Consider the following 17,234-nt stretch of genomic DNA (forward strand, 5'->3'; position numbering starts at 1 on the left):
AGGAGAACACTCACACCTTGCCAGTGATATGAGATTTAAGTAATAATAAGCATGTAAGGATCCAAACTGCATAATGAAGGTGTTGCCTCCTTGCTGACAACCCTTATCCTACGGTGGCAACGTAGTTTCAGGCTATCTGAGCCTTCTCGGTTAACTAAGCAATTCCCAAAAACATGAACATGATATAGTTGGCTAAGAAGCCCATGATTGTCGTGAAATAACTTGTAATCATGATTTCACGAAATAATTTGTAACATGGTTTCATGAAATATCTTGTAATATGGTTTCTTGAATAAGTTGTCAAAGTCTTGCAAACATGTTCTTGATTCATGAGTAATAACAATAGTTCATAATTATGTATATAATTGACTTGAAAACATTCTTGTAACTTGCTAGATAAAATCATAAAGTTTCATATAAACATAATGAGAACACATGAGGAAGAATTCATGATTCATGAATTAAGCTAGGGTTCCTAATAACCGTAATGGAAGATTAGGAATACAATAACGAATATAGATACAAAATTCATGTACATAAATACGGGCAACCAATATGTTGGGTTTAATGCCCTAGGATTTGAACTTCATGAATATCAAGAAAACGGAGCATGGGGAAGAACGTAGAGATTCCCACATGTGGATGAAAGTTCTACATACCTTAATTTCTCCAAAACTTGAATTAAAGACTTGAGTTTTGGAGAAGATTTCCTAAATCTTGATTCTTGAACCTTGAGATGGGTTTTCTTGAAAACCCTAGATTAGGAACAATAGTTTCTTGCTTAGATTATTAGAATATATGCTAGAATTGAGTTGGAAGGGTTTGGATTGACTTACCTTGATGTTTTGGGATTGTTGCTAGGGCTTGGAATTGTGAATAATGAAATAAGAAAACTCAAGGCTTGAATTTATACAAAAGTGGGGCGAAAGTTATATGGACGTACTATACGGTCCGTATAATATGACCATATTTCATCATGGTTGAACAAAACGTCAATTTGGAGCGTTATGAAGTACGGACGACTTATACGGTCCGTATAAAATTATATGGGCCGTATAAGTAGTTCGTATAACATGACCAGTGAACGGACTGCTCTGTACTCCTTCAGTAAAATGGCCACAACTTTTTGTACAGATGTCCCCTTGACCCCCATAATATACCGTTGGAAAGGTATTTCAAAGAGCTACAACTTTCATTCAGGAAGTTTTCCCAAATTCCAAATTAATAAAGGGGTTATGGTCGTAGGAAGTAAGACCTTCTACAAACTCACTTGCAAACATGCCCCGTAGAGTGGCTTCCAACTTTGCTTTGCCCAAAGACATTTCTTATGACTTGATTAGTTTTCAAAACATTTCCTATAACCTTCATATTGGTTTCATTATATTATCATCTTATGAGTCAAACCTTCGCCCGAAGCTACGAGGTGTTACATCATGTTTCGGTTTGGGTCGGTTATTGATTAAAACCATAACCAAACCAATTTAATCGGTTTTTAAATGTCTAAAACCATAACCAAACCAAATAAAATAATAACCACCGGTTTGGTTATTGTCGGTTTGGTTCGATTTTTCGGTTTATGACTAGCAGCCATGAGACTTATCAGTAAAACATTAAAAAGTTGAAAAAGATATGTCTTTTTTTTTGTTCAAATGATAACTTTTATTTAAAGTTTAAGATGGAACATACATCATAGAAACATTTTCACTATTAGTGATAGTGTAGTACTTAAGTTACCCAAAGTTGCTAAACTATTACATATAGAGCTAAAAACTAACTTAGTAGTGGTTGCACCATTTTTGTCATCTTAATACACATACCTGAAAATAAAGTAGAGCATAGGAGCTTTTAGTTGTTGTTACAAACATACAGATTAATTAAACATAAAGACTACCTAAAATTAAAATGAAAATATATGAAATAAAATACTTTGTGTAATGATCCCAAACTTTGGGGCAGTACTTGCATTTTGCCCTCAATTCTCCCATTTTATTAAAAAAACTTTGTGTAATGATCCCAAACTTCAGATGTTTTTCTATCATTATCCCCAAGGCTAGGGTCTCGACTACAAGGAGTTGTTCTTTTTGTTTTTTAGGAGGATTACCCACGGAAGAAGTATTAAGGCATTACCATGTATTTGAGTTGCAGCAAATGCTGATGTTACTGAAATATCTTCTATAGGAACCTCCAAATCTACAACCTCTGTCCTTTTCATATGAAAAATATTAGAAGTTTAGGATCCATTCAGACAAGAAAAAAGAAAGGTATAAATTCGGAAATAAAAAACAACCTAAAAAATCAAATGGCTGACAAAGAAAGGCTAAAAATTTAAGTTAAAGACACTAGACTCTAACGTGAGCTTCTATTAGTAGGTTTACACTTAACACTTAAAGAGTTAAAAGACTTAAAGGCATGGGCTTGGACATATTCTTAAAAACATGAATCTTAAACAATCATGTGAAATAAATAGACCAAAAATCAAATTAATGATTAAAAAGTATAAAATATTTATAATTATTTATGAAAAACTAATATTATACATATAAATAATTATAAAATTTATGTATATAATTTATCGATTTGGTTCGGTTATTTATTCAGTTATTATATAAATAATTATAAAATTTATGTATATAATTTATCGATTTGGTTCAGTTATTTTTTAATAGAACCATAACCAAACCAAATATTATCAGTTCTTAAAATTTAAAACCAAACCAAATGTCAATTTTTTTATTCGGTTTGGTTAAATTTTCAGTTTGATTTTAGTTTTAACCAAAACCGTGAACAACCCTAGTGATAGGAAGCCCACATATTTTAGGCGTGTAATTGACAATTTCACCAGTGAGAACCTTGAGTTTGCTCTTGCAACTAGCACAACACAATCCAAAAGAAGAGTTGCTACTTTGGATCGAAATGACCGTTACAAATTAAGAAGACTATCCTTATATTTCAAAGCAGTTCTCTTAAGCTTGATTAGTTAATGAATTTTGAAATACTTGTAGTAGAACAATATGGAAAAGGTAACAATTCCTTTTTGATGCGACAGAGCAAGATGCTGATACAAGGACATTTACTGATCACAGCAAAATTGAGACTGCTTTCTTATTTAACTCTGTTTATCTGCCAAAGATCACCAAGATTGCAATTTTGTCTACTTGTTCAGAAGGATACGGAAGGGCGAGATTTTATAACCTTAGAATTGACAACTCGCATCCTGGTAAAAAGTACACCACAAACCTTTTGATGTCACATGGTACTATGATCAAGTAGAAAATAAAGGGGAGGGGGAGAGAGAGAGAGAGAGAGGTGATGAGCTAAATCCTAAATTGATACTAGAAAAAAGAAAAAAAAAAAAAAAAGGAACAGAGGTACATAAGGTGTTGGCTATGTCACCTTACAAGTTAAAAATACAGTCAAAGCCTAATTGACAATTTATGCCTGTTCTACTACTTCCAAATTGTTAGTCATGTGTAATTCTGCCATCTGACAGACAACTAAAACTACACCAATCTCTCTTTATACAATAATAGTTTAGTTGGGGCCTGGGGGAGAACATAAAATATCCAGTAACTTCCTTCAAGCCCCCATTCCAAATTTAGATGTTTTAGGGAAAAGTAATCAGCCCCAGCTCAGTGATTCACCCTAATCCACTCGTACCGGCCTGAAAGCGGTAAGTCATTTGCCACATCAAAGTTGTACCTGGTAAGAAGAACAAATTTTCACATTAATGTGTTTAAATATGACAATGTCCAAGAGAAAATGAACTTAATGCTTTAGTTCTGCCATAAAAAACACTATGTTACATACTTCTCCATAAAAAGGCGCTGCTGTTGCTGCTCGGCAAAGGTGAAGAATTCCTCGATTTCATGAGCTGAAGGGATATTTCTAAGGATAGAGTTCCTTGTTCTTTGAGCTGTTGTGTTTAACTCTGTTCGCCTTGTCGCAGAACCAGGGTTGACCATAACATCCACCTCCCTCGCCACGCTGCAAGGTGTGCTTTCTCTAGTGCTCCTTTTAAACAAGAAGAAGAAAGAACAAATTCACAACTATCAGTTACAAGAAATGAAATTTTGCTGGAACTACAATAGAGAAATCACTGCCAATTTGTTTATTTCCATCTGCTAAAGATCTGCATTATCTATATTTTGGGTATCAACTATCTAATTGAAATAGTTATCCACACCCCCCACAGGACACCTGATCTTCCACATCCTAAAAAGGGACAATAAAGTACTGAAATTAGATAACTGAATACAAAAAATTACTAGTACTAGTTTTCATGCAATGTAAGACAGCAAATAATACACACATGGGTGAAAAGGATATCCCATTTTTACCCTTAGAATATTGCTGAAGACTTTGCCTTGGCTACTCAGTTATGTGGCCCCACTACTAGGACAAGTCATGAGAAAAGCACATAGTGCAAAAAATAGTAATCAATGGCTTAATAACATTATATATTTTGCTATATTTACAAATACATCCATGACCACCAAACCCTAATTCTTTTTCTTTCCACATATTACTGACCACCAATGCATTAGTGCATAAAAATAAACAGATAGCTTTGTTATGATCAGTCTAAGGTGCTTAAGAAAAATGAAACTAGACAAAAAAGAACCGAATATCCAACTTTTTATCAGAACAACATTAGATCCAATTAAATAAGCAAATCTGCAAAAATCTAGTACAAACCTCATTTTTTAATTGTAGTATTAGTTTACTGTAGGGAAAACAAACCTCGGAAAGCAAAAGAAGAAAGAGGTCCAACAATATAAAAGTAAGGGGCTAAATGAAAAAAATAAAGAAAGAAAGAGGACATTTTGCTGCATTTGAAGAAATTTCTCTGCAACAAAATATTAAACTATTTTTGCAATGTTTTGCTCTTTTCTAACACTAAATGATAGTAAGTCCCTTTTTATACGCAGTGGAATATGGTATTCCAAAGGTTGTCTATCATAGGATACAAGAAATGTCTATTAGTTACAATTCTTTTTTTTTTTGTACAAGTAACTATTAGTTACAATTCTTTTCATGTAGATCCAACTGCTCAAATACAATATATAACAAAAATTGCTTATTCAGGAGCTCTAAAAGATGAGCAAAGTCTTACTTATCAAAGAATAATACTACTAATTTATGTTGCTCGGACTCTTCAAAAATGTCGACGGGTGCGTGTCAGATCCTTCAGAAGTAGTGCATTTTTTGGAGGATCTGACACAGGTGTGGCAACATTTCTGGAGAGTGCAAGCAACTTAGCTACTAATAGATTACGAAAATCTTGAGGCACTTGAATGGCAAGTACAAAAAATGGTTATAGCTTCATAAGTAAAACAAAATCAGTATAGACCTCAAATATGACCTATACACAACTCTAAAAGAAAGTGGAAACAGGCAGAAGGGCCAAGAACAATATGAAGAGGAAGTGGAAATGGCAAATGAATTAAGGAAACAAAACCAAAAAAGTCATCTTTTACTTGACCAAAAGAGCTTCAACTTACAAAGCAAACATTTTTTTAATAAATTTATAACTTTAATAAATGAAGAGAAAAAACTTTAAACATGAAAAATGCAACGAAATATTAAAAGCATGATGATCTTCAAACTTTAACGAGATATCTTTGCATAGAAACTGAAAAAGCACAAGTAAAAAAAGTGGTACCCAGGAATGCAACACCAAAAAAGGAAACTAAAGGAGACTCTTTTTTCCTTGAATGTGAATGTAAAAGCCCCTCAAAGGGCCCTTTCAAACAAAAGCGTCAAATTCGTTTACACCTTCAAACCAGCAACACGGGGCAAGCAAACGCACAGTGGAAAGAAAAAACCATAGTATCCACATAAGTTCAGAAAAAAAAAATCATCTTTTCTTCTTCTTTCCCGCCTTAAACCCATCTAAACCCCTAAAGCATACTAAGGGCTCGTTTGGCCATAGATTTTGGAAACAACATTGTTTGTCCATGGAATTTGATCAATTTTTCAAGAAAATTTTCAAGCTAGTTTTTTGGTGAAAATTTTTCTTCTACGCATAAACTTCAATTTTTTTCCAAGTAAAATGCATGTACAGACACAACTTGAAGTTCCAAAAACTATTTTTTCAACACAACTTCAAAAAGTCTTTTTTTTTTCTTCTCAAATTTCACAAAATCTATGGCGAAACGCTAGCTTAGACTAGTTTTTGAAGTTGTCTGCTCACAAAACTTCAACTTCTTTTCAAATAAAATATCCAAACACAATTCAACTTCCATAAACCATTTTCATCTCACATTCAAAAACTCTTTTTTTTCAATGTTAAACCAAATCTATATCCAAAACCCGAGCTAAGTGAACCAAAAAAAAAAATGGAACAGCACGCAATACATAACAAAACTAGTAAGCATACAAACAAAAAAGGAAAAAATAATTAATTAATACCTATCATCTCTGGGTTGTTCAAAATCAAGACTATTTTCCCCAAACGAGCCAAAATCCAAGAACCCATCTTTGTCACTAACAGAACCCGACCCAAACCTGGAATGGGCCTCTGTTTGGGTATTATTGGGCTTTTCCGGGTCGGGTAGGTGGGTATGTGGTGGTTTCTCAAGACGACGAGAACGAAGTTGAAGGTAACACGTGTCAGGCGGTGGAGTAGTTGAAGATTGAAGACGTTGAAGGGCTAAGGTTCTTGCTCTAGTACGAACACCAAGAGTAGTGGACTCTGATACTTCCATTACTGCCACGTCACCTGTTATTTTAGCTTTTCTTAAGTATTTTCCCATTGAGAAGAAGAGGGGGAGGGAAAAAGGGGTTTTGATTTTGTAATGAGGAGAAAGAGAGGGAAGGAAAAGAGGGGAAAGGGTTTTGTTTTGTTTTGTTTTGATTTTAGGTGAAGTTAGGGTTGAAACGGGATACTTATGAGTTGTGATGACTCAACAGTAACGTTAACATTATTATTTTTTTTCCTTTCTTTTTTTCATTTTTTCCCAATCAAAACAAAAGAATCTTTGGGAGTGTTTGGCACGAAGAAAAATGATTGGAAAATACATTAAAAAAAAAAAAAAAACAACGTATACTCGGATTAATTATGGCGCACCCAACCTTTACGGGCGACCTATTTTAAAATTTTATTTATATTTTATCCTCTCACCCACCTCCACTCTCCCTTTCTTCCACATTTCAATTGTTAAATGTAATTTATTTTTCTCTTTCTTCTTCTTTCTCCTCAACCGCCACCGCCACACCACTGCTGTTGCGGTGTTGCTGTTGCTGCTGCGGTGTGGCTGCGGCGGTGGCGTCGGCGGTTGTTGCTGCTGCGGTGTGGCGGCAGCGGTGGTTGCTGCTGCTGCTGCTGCGGTGGCGGCGGTGTGGCGGCGGCAGCGGCGGTGATTGCTGCTGCTGTGGTGTGGCGGCGGCGGTGGTTGCTGCTGCTGCTACTGCGGTGGCGGCGGTGTGGCGGCGGCGACAACGGTGGTTGAGGAGAAAAAAGAAGAAAGAGAAAAAGGAGAAAGAAAAAAAAAGAGAAAAATAAGAAAGAGAGGGAGGGTGGGGGTGGGTGAGAGGATAAAATATAAATAAATTTTTAAAAAATAATTTTTATTAAAATATCTCGTTTGGACCATTTTCACTCGCCATATTTTTTTTTTGCCACATCAGTCGAAAATGGTACTAAAATACTGAAAAATTAAGACTGAGGGGGGTAATAGGTCGCCCGCAAAGGTTGGGTGCGTCATAATTAATCTGGCTATATGTTGGGGGTTTTTAATGTATTTTCCCATGATTGAAAGAAAATTATATCTCACGGTTGCAAGTTATTTCAAAATACACGCTAGATATAAATTTGGGTTAAAATTGTCTCTTATCTATAGGAGTAGGTTCATTTTAGTCCCTCAAATATTACCGTGAGCATATTTGATCCCTTATCTATGGGAGTAGGTTCATTTTGGTCCCTTAAATATAACACTAAGCATATTTAATCCCTTAACTATTGTCACGACCCAGCCCCGTTGGCCGCGACTGGTGCCCTTCCGGGACACCCCAAACGAACTCACACCCAAATCATCGTAATCAGACTCGACCAAACTCAACGTACGTTATTCGAACTCAACATCGCAATCAAACAACTACCGAACACTTATCCTAAGCAGTCGCCCGTACAGATCAAACAAATCACAAATCAGAAAGGAGGCGGAATATACATCGCCAAATTTCACACACACACATCAGAAGGGTGGCGGAATGCACATCGCCCCCAAATGCATACACATACATACAAACTCAGAGGCCGACTTGGCCATAGTAGCGTACGGGCCACTTAAGATCGTAAAACAGACTCACATGCAAACACACCGGACCCACGACCCACAAATCTGACTACAGGCCTATAGACAAAACAGAACATAAGAACATAGGACGGGACAGGGCCCCGCCGTACCCACTCATCCAAATATACAGAATACAGACACAAACAAAGATATGTACCAAAGTAGGCTCCGGATCAAAGGGGAGCTCTCCAACACAGCAGAATGAGTAGCCTAAACTGGAGGACCACCCAAACGAGCTTCTGTACCTGCGGGCATGAAACACAGCCCCCGAAGAAACGGGGGTCAGTACGGGAGAAGTACTGAGTATGTAAAGCAGAAGGTACAGAAATCACAAACACAGCTGGAGTCAGAAAGAACCAACACACCAACATCGCAACCAAAGCAAACCTGTGCGGGAGGCGAACGTACAAATGCAAATCAAATCATGTATAGGGTTTAGGAACGTGGTCACCCCCCGACGCTGGTGCCACAACACATCATAACTCCAGAAGGTTTCAAATCTCCGTACAATCTCCAGACACATCATATCACACACACATCATATCATCAGAACGTATCAAATGCCATATCACATCATAACTCCATAAACGGTAACCGGCCCTATGGCGAGGCCTCGGAAACCGTAACACATCATAACTCCCGAATATATTATAGTGCGCACGATCACAAAGTCGGCCCGGGTACCGACGAACGAAATCATAGCAGACAGCACGAACAGAGTAGTGCAGAAATCATATGCATATCAAAAATAATTTGTCGGACTTAACATATAGTTTACGTAGAGGTATATACTGACGCCCGAAGGATCGGAGTAGGAATCAGACTGATCAAAGTATGCGTATAAAAGTTACGAAGTTCCAAACTGCCAAATTCGCAAGAAAACTGTTCATAAGTCATTTTCCGAAAATCTCACGTTATTCAAAGTATAGAACATACATTAATGGCATAGGAAGTTTCAAACACATCCTTGGGTCCTAAACAGACGGTTGCGGATCATAACGGACACAAACGAATCAAACAAACCGAATAAGGGGAGCCTCGGGGCTCGCGGGCCCACCTCGAGTCAAATTGAGGTGGCGGACACAAATCACAGACTTTCGGCTCCATAGAGCCATCTACAAAAGTTTCGAAGAGTTTCGGACACAACAGCACAAGTTATGGAGGTACGAACATTCGTTTAACCAAATGTGACAAAGAGGGTTCAATCGCGCTGAGTGAATAGTGCTCGAACTTGAACCTCGATTTCCAAGAGTAGGATTATTCCCGAGGGGCCGATCTTAACCTAGTATGTCTAGGACATGCCAAAAGAATGATAGGTAGGCTTTACATACCTGGTTGGCGCCTTACGCTCCTCAAATCGCAATTCCCGTTTCGTCCAGAAACTGCAAATGGTCACTTTTACCAGTTACTATTCATGGGAGTGAGCATTTTCATCTTTGGGGCTATCCTTGGCTACCGAAATTTCGGCAGCATTTCCCCTATAAATCTAACATCCCCGAGACTTGGCTCGGCTCAAAATACAACAACAACAACAACCCAAACATCATTACACAATACAAACCACAATCAAACCACACTAGCTTCAAAATTTCACCTTAATACATAAGTTGGTAATCCTATATTCAAACTTCACAATTCTAACTCATGTCCACATTATTGTATTCATTCATTCAAGATTATTCCACCACATAACATACAAGTTCCAAACCATATACAAAGTTTCTCAAAATCCATTACTTTCCCTATTTCATTTCAAACACCAAAAGTTACGACGAATATTCTAACTTGCGTCGTTTCATTCCAAATTCATCAACATCAACTATAAATCATATTTAAAGTCCTTAGTATCATAAATATACTATGATATATACAAATATACCAAAGGTATACACTTTCCGATAACGTCCGAAATTATTTTCTAGCACCAACTCAATTCTTTAATCGATCCTTTACGACATAAAGATCACAACAACACATTATTCAAACTAAACAAGATAAAATTCTTATGCCTTGCACTACATGGGACTCACGGCCAAACACACCCTTTTATATACACACACACCATGCACAAACACAACCTCATCCCACAATCTTCACACTAATCCAATCACTAACACATATATATCCATTTCATAACATTAAAACATAAAAATCTTACCTTTTTCTTGAATTTCCGACTTGTCGCAAACGTCGCTCTTTCTCCAAACTACTTGTATCACGTCGGAGAGCGTCTTGAGTACTCCACAACTATGTAAAACTTGAGATTTTTGGATCAACAATCAAGCTTGGAAATTTTTCTTTCTTTTTCTCTCTAGTGGCCGAAACCCCTCTTTCTTTATGTTCTTGATTTTTTTGATCTATTTTCTTGATAATTACCAAGTGTGCTTGATATATATCCACTCATAGGTCATGTGCATAGCACATGACCTTAATGAAATGGGCTTGGGCTTGCCCCCCCTTGGCCGGCCTCTTCAAGGACTTGGGCTTCAATTCCTTGTTGTCCAAACTTGGCCCAATTCGTGAAATGTCCCGTTTGGTAATTCCCGGAACTAATTTCTAAAATTCCAAATTTACCCTCGGCCTTCCCCGAGGTCTTGACATCAATGATTCCATAATCAACATGAGCATAGCAACTTGAATCAAATTATTTCCTCAACACACACAAGTCTTATTTATTTTCTTGATTTCCCGTTATACGAAAATACGGGACATAACAACTATGCTATAGTGGGGCACTTTTGGTTCCCCTAATAGAACCCGTTAAAAAGTAACGGTGCTAAACCCATGTGACACTCACGTGACTTGTAAGAGGCTAAACCCATCGGACAAAAATACTAAACTCATTCGCCTTTCTCCCTAAATTCATATAAAGAAACACTTCACCGGAAAAAAGTCCTAGCCTCTCTGTAGAAAGCTTCAATTGGCTGGAAGAAGAAGACGCTGATTTTTTAAAATAGGCAGAAACTTTATCTAATATATTAAAATTTGCATTCACATGCTTCCGAAAAAAATTGGAGCGGTTCTGTAACATCCCCGTAAATTCGGGTTAGGTGTGAAAGTGTAAAACTAGTAATAAGATGATATTTTAGCTATATGAATCCATTCGGGATGAATTCGGGTGATAAACAGTTATTTTGAAGTCAAACCAAATAGTGAAGTTCGTAAGAGTTCTCAAACTCGTCTAAATTTCAGTAGGTCTGACTTCTATGTCAGTTGCGTGAAAACAAGTTGGTAATTTGGGAAAACTTCCTCAATAAAAGTTGTAGGTCTTCGAAATACCTTTCCAACGGTAGGTTGCTCAGCTCCAACAGAGCTCTGTGCCAGAAGTTATGCCAATTTTACTGAGCATCATCTGTGCAGTGCGAAAACTAGGCGTACGCGGCGCCCCAAGCCAAATTTTCAGCAAACTCAAAATTTTGACGTCGTCGAAATGGATATACTGTGTGCGCCGCCCTGGGCGAAGCCCCAGGCGACGCACCAGGCCATTTTATGCCTGAAGCGATTTTTCCCGAATTTTATAAAAGCCTAACTTCGTTATATTCATTCCCACTTCATTTTGTCTGACTTTTTGAGAGGAAACAACCCTAGGGTTTCCCCAAAACATATAAGGTAAGTTCTTGATCAATGTCCATCATTACTTCATCAATCTAGCATCAAATTAACACTAATTCATCTTCCACAAACCCTAGATTCTTGAAACCTAAGAAAGAGAAGAAGAAAGGGACGTTGGGAGAAGTTAATATTCCTTCAACAAGGTATGATCCTTGATTTTGTGATATTATTGAAAGGGTTTAGACTAGTATAGGTTTTCCTATGAGATTAGAATCCAGATTGATTCATGAAGTGTTCAAGAACATGTTCTAGTGATGAAAACCCTAGCTTTTGTTGGCAAGAAGGGTTTATGGGTGGAAATAGGATAGAGTTCTAACCTCTCCTATCTAAAAATATTGTAGAATAATTCTTGGATTGTGGGAAGTATGCTTGAGCGGGAATTAAGGTATGTCTCTTTTAAAAACCATTTTTGACTATAAAGGTGATTTGCATGTCTCTTTTGAACATACTCTTTCGATCGGTTGTATGAACTCTTTGGTTGTGGTTTGTATGTCTCTTTTAAGGATCTTCATTGAATAAAAAGGTGAACTTTTCACTAATTGAAACTCTATTTCTTGCTTTACTTATGGTTAATGTGCGTGAGGGGACAAGCCCACGTTAAACCTAGTTTGTATCATGCTCTACATACATATATAAGTTATAAATGTTTTTCCTCTAGAAGAGATGATCAATAATGATGGCTAAGGGTTGGTAATGATGTTTTCATATTGAACTATGGCATTGAAATCTTGGTTAAAGAAGTGTAAACGTTTTCAAGACGTTATTTTAAATGATTTATCTTTACGATATGGCATAATGAACCTTAATGGTAAATGGTGATGTGACTACCTTGAGATGAATTGTAATTCGGCTTTTATGCTATAAACTCTGTTAATGTGATTTTGCCTAGCCATTCGGGAGGATGAGTGGTCACCGAGGATTTCATATTCCGGTGTATTTATGCCTAGCTACTCAGGAGGAAGGGTAGTCACTATGGATCCTAGTGTGGTAACTGCCTAGCCATTCGGGAGGAAGAGTGGCCACTACCGGGTTCGCTACCCGGGGTGTGATTTATGCCTAGCTATTCGGGAGGAAGGATAGCCACCCTGTACTACATAGTTCAGTGTGATTTATGCCTAGCTATTTGGGAGGAAGGATAGCTACCGAGAATTATATGTTCCAGTGTGGTGCGCTATGCGCGATATGCTTGATTCTTGGGCCTGTATTAGCATGTGTGACATTCTTATTCTCTTATGGAATTGTTGATGACTATCTTAATTGATTTAAAAGGCATATTTGAAGTTGTAACTTGACAAGAGACTTTATAAATGGGCTTTGATAGTTATTATTGAGACACATAAACTGAATAATTGTTCTTACATCGCTCTCACACGACTGGCAAGACTAATTTCTTTATGTATTATTATATTTTATTTTTATAATACTTGTTGTCCCCGAGGCACTCACTGAGTACGAAAGTACTCAGGCATACCATTGTTGTTTTTTTATGGTATGTTAGGTAACAGAGAAGAGCAGGTTCGTGATACTCTCGACGCTTAGGAGAACTTGCTGTTGCTGTTGACTTGATGAGCCCACATCCTTGTTCGTTGGACACTTCCTGTTTTATTTATTATTCTAGATTTTCGGGCTGCGTCCCGAAGTTATATGATTGCTTTATCTCTTAGAAGCTCCATAGATAGTTGTCAGAATTGTGGGTAGATTGTCAAAGTCTCGTACGACTTAATGGGTGTTTTCCACGTTTATGACTATTTACTTATATTAGACTTCCGCTGATCTTATTTCATAATTGTGATCCTGATATATTCAGTTACTTATAACTTTGTTTAATTTAACAAGGAAAGATTATTAAAAATGAACTTGATGTTACATTTATTTTACAAACTGTTGGAGGCGAATGTTGAACTTGACGGGTTCAAGTGTTATTATTGTGTCGTTTAGGTTCTTCCGATATTGTTCACGACGTCGGATGCCGGTCATGTCTAGGGTGGGTTTTGGGGCGTGACAGGTTCCACAATTAAGATAATTTATAATAGTTGTTAAAAAGAATTTTGATTTTTTTAATATTTAACAAAAATAGCTTTATATTACATGCTTCCAAAACAAGTGGAACGGTTCCATGTGTGCTGCCAAATTACTGTTTAAGAGTTGGTTACCAACCATATGATCCAAATATTATGAGTTGTTTTGCTAATATCTTATATGAATTGCATTTTTTAGAGAAATGTCATTACTCTGCGTTGCATTTTGTCCGATGGGTTTAGCCTTTTACTTGTCACGTGAGTGTCACATGGGTTTAGCACTGTTACTTTTTAAACGGGTTTTATTAGGGGAACCAAAAGTGCCCCACTTTAGCATAGTTAAGGGATTAAATATGCTTAGCGTTATATTTAAGGGGCCAAAATGAACCTACTCCCATAGATAAGGGATCAAATATGCTCAGGGTAATATTTGAGGGACCAAAATGAACCTGCTCCCATAGATAAGGGATAATTTTAACCCAAAACTCTAAACTTTTTCTAATGAAACAATTTATTACATTTTCACAAAAAGGAAAAAAAAAATTGGGAACTATCTATTTCTTCATCGGTTTTTAAACTGAATAATAATTAATTCATTTATGTAACTAAATCCTTGACAGATATTTCAGGAATTAACCGATGGAAATTTCGCCAAAAATACATTCTCGGAAGGTGTCACAACACTTCCAACGGAGTCTGACAGTTGATCGCCTATGTACTACTACTACCTGCAATCAGTGACAGATCTAGAATTTAAGGGTCGTGGGTGTAATTAAATCATTAATAAAATTGAAATGCTAACCAGCAGGATCGAACACAAGTCCCCCGTCGCCTAAGCTTTTAGGTTTCACTTGGAAACCAAAGCACCCAACACCCTATTAGTTTTCATGGTACTTTTTTAACATTTATACCCAAATTTCAAATATTTCTTATATAACTATATCTAGTCTACGTTGGATTTAACAGATGCTGGAGCATCACTAAACTACAAATAGGTCCGCCCCTGCCTGCAACCGGCTATTTATCGATATTTCAACAAATCTTCGTCCGTTGAAAATTGTTATCGACAATTTCAATAAATATTCATTAGAAAATTGTTATCGGACATTCGACTAAGTCTAATAGTGGATTGTGAAACATATAAAATTTTATCAAATTTTAAACAGGCAAGTATGGTTAAAAGATTCTGCATATACACTCCGCTTATATCATTCCCTAAAATTGAAGCACCAACCTCCATATGGCAGATCCTATGTAGATATACTAAATAAACATGTCCATTGCCATTTCTTTTTTATTACATCTAATTCAAATATTTCATCTCTGTATTTTCTTTCTATAATCTAACCTAGTATGCAACATTTTATTTTAACTAAAATACTTTCATCTATTTCAGAGGAGTATATCATCTGCCTTGAATGGATTTGGGGGGGGGGGGGGGGGGGGGCGGGGGGAGTTGCACCTCAAATGAATTGGCAGATTGTACCATATATGCAAGTTCGAAGGCCCAAAATCAGCTGCACACATTTTAAGTTCCATAATAATACATATATAGGCAAATAATTAATCTTATTTAGGTGAACTCATACCAGAAGACAGAAGTAACCTCTAATGTGACAAACTAACAATAACAATATGAGTTTAACATCATTACATTAACGGTATAATTAATTACTTAACATGACTATTGAATCACTTTAGAAATAATTAAAAGATAATTAGACATTATCAATAAAATCAATAACGTAGGAAATAATATAAATTATTTTTTATAACATGTCAAATATGTAAAAGTTCATTTACGCTATCAATATCAGAAAATGAATTCGAATCAGTATTACATGTATATCAAGATATTATTTCACATGTTTCTTATGATAAATCATCTGTGTAACGTGTTCTTGCTCATTGAGTCATTTCTAATTTATAAAACACTTATATTTATTGTGAAACTGTTGAAAATGGTTCATATCATTTCATTAACGATATTATTTCATACAACTTTTATTAATTTTAAGAATTCAAATTCATTTGATTATTTTAATATTTTTCTATGGAACTAACTATTCAATTTGTGTTTTAACATTTTCTTCTACTACCACTAAATAAGTTAAACAAATATCTGAAACTTTATGTACAATCAAATATTATCATCTAACGTACTTTAAATCGAATGCATTAATATAGTCAAAATTATAATTTAACACGCAATGAAGATAAAATAACATCATTACCCTTTCTCCCCACAGGGAATAATTTGGGCAATAATTTAGTCCTTATTCAGCAGTTGAGATTAATGTGCAATTGCGTACGCGAAATTATATACCGTAAAGTTTAATTTTAAAAAGGACAGAAGTCCATTTTATTGCAGGATAGAAATATAAAAAAAAATAGTGTAGAAACAGAGGAGCAAAGACAGAAGTCAAATGCACGAGGGGTTGGTAAATGCATGTCTTTGCATGCCATGTTACTACTGTCGGTAGGGGTGTACAAAGTAAACCGACAAACCGCACCAAACCGCTAAACCGAGTCAAATCGAGAAAAAAATCCGACTAGTGGTTTGGTTTGACTTGGTTTGGTGTTGAAAAAAAAAACCCGACCATAATTGGTTTGGTTTGATTTTAACTAAAATAAGTCAAACCGAACCAAACCAACCCGACATTACTTGTATTCAATTTTTAAATTATTTTATACATAAAAATATTTATTTATAATGTAATTTATAAATATTTCTTAAATTTTTTCGTAGTTTTTTATCTATTATCATATTATTCAAGCTTGAACTTAGAATTTTGAATGTCAATAAGTTTTATATCCTATGGATGTTAGTAACTCAAATAAAGTCCAAGCCAAAACCAACTCAACACTAATGCTAACAAAAGAAATTCAGTTTACCACTAGGAATGACAATAATGTTGGATATCTATTCTTTAGTTTTGCATAATTGATTTAGAGAGTGAAAATACATAACTTAAGTTTTTTTTTCTTTGTCATGTAATTAATACTTATTTAGCCGTACTTATTTTAGCATGACTTAGTATTTTTAGATTATGGTCATTTTCTTTATGGCTTGTTAATTAAGCAATATTTATTTTAACCGATTTTATTAGCTTTTGTTGAATATTTTAATATAACGTCATCACTCTTCTCACATTTTGTGTTATTTTCTTAAGAAACACCTTAATTATATAGTTGTATCTTACTAGGACTAAAGAAATATTTGAAGTAAAAGTTATATCTTTTGTATCAAGACTATTCCGAAAAAAAACCCGAAAAACCCGAGAAAACCGAATAACCCGAGAAAACC

At 35.8% G+C, this 17,234-nt stretch overlaps 1 protein-coding gene across 1 annotated transcript; it reads right to left on the reverse strand.

The window, feature by feature from the left end:
• Window positions 1-3,310: 3,310 nt before the first annotated feature.
• Window positions 3,311-6,871, reverse strand: LOC132610871 (cyclin-dependent kinase inhibitor 3-like). The gene is made up of 3 exons (XM_060325268.1): window positions 6,412-6,871; window positions 3,808-4,011; window positions 3,311-3,699 (listed from the first exon to the last, which is right to left on the reverse strand). Exons 1-3 carry the CDS (start codon window positions 6,753-6,755, stop codon window positions 3,630-3,632), a joined length of 618 nt encoding a protein of 205 aa, XP_060181251.1. The 5' UTR covers window positions 6,756-6,871; the 3' UTR covers window positions 3,311-3,629.
• Window positions 6,872-17,234: the final 10,363 nt, after the last annotated feature.

This window comes from Lycium barbarum, chromosome 9 (assembly GCF_019175385.1).
Source record: "Lycium barbarum isolate Lr01 chromosome 9, ASM1917538v2, whole genome shotgun sequence".
In the NCBI taxonomy this organism is placed as follows: domain Eukaryota; kingdom Viridiplantae; phylum Streptophyta; class Magnoliopsida; order Solanales; family Solanaceae; genus Lycium; species Lycium barbarum.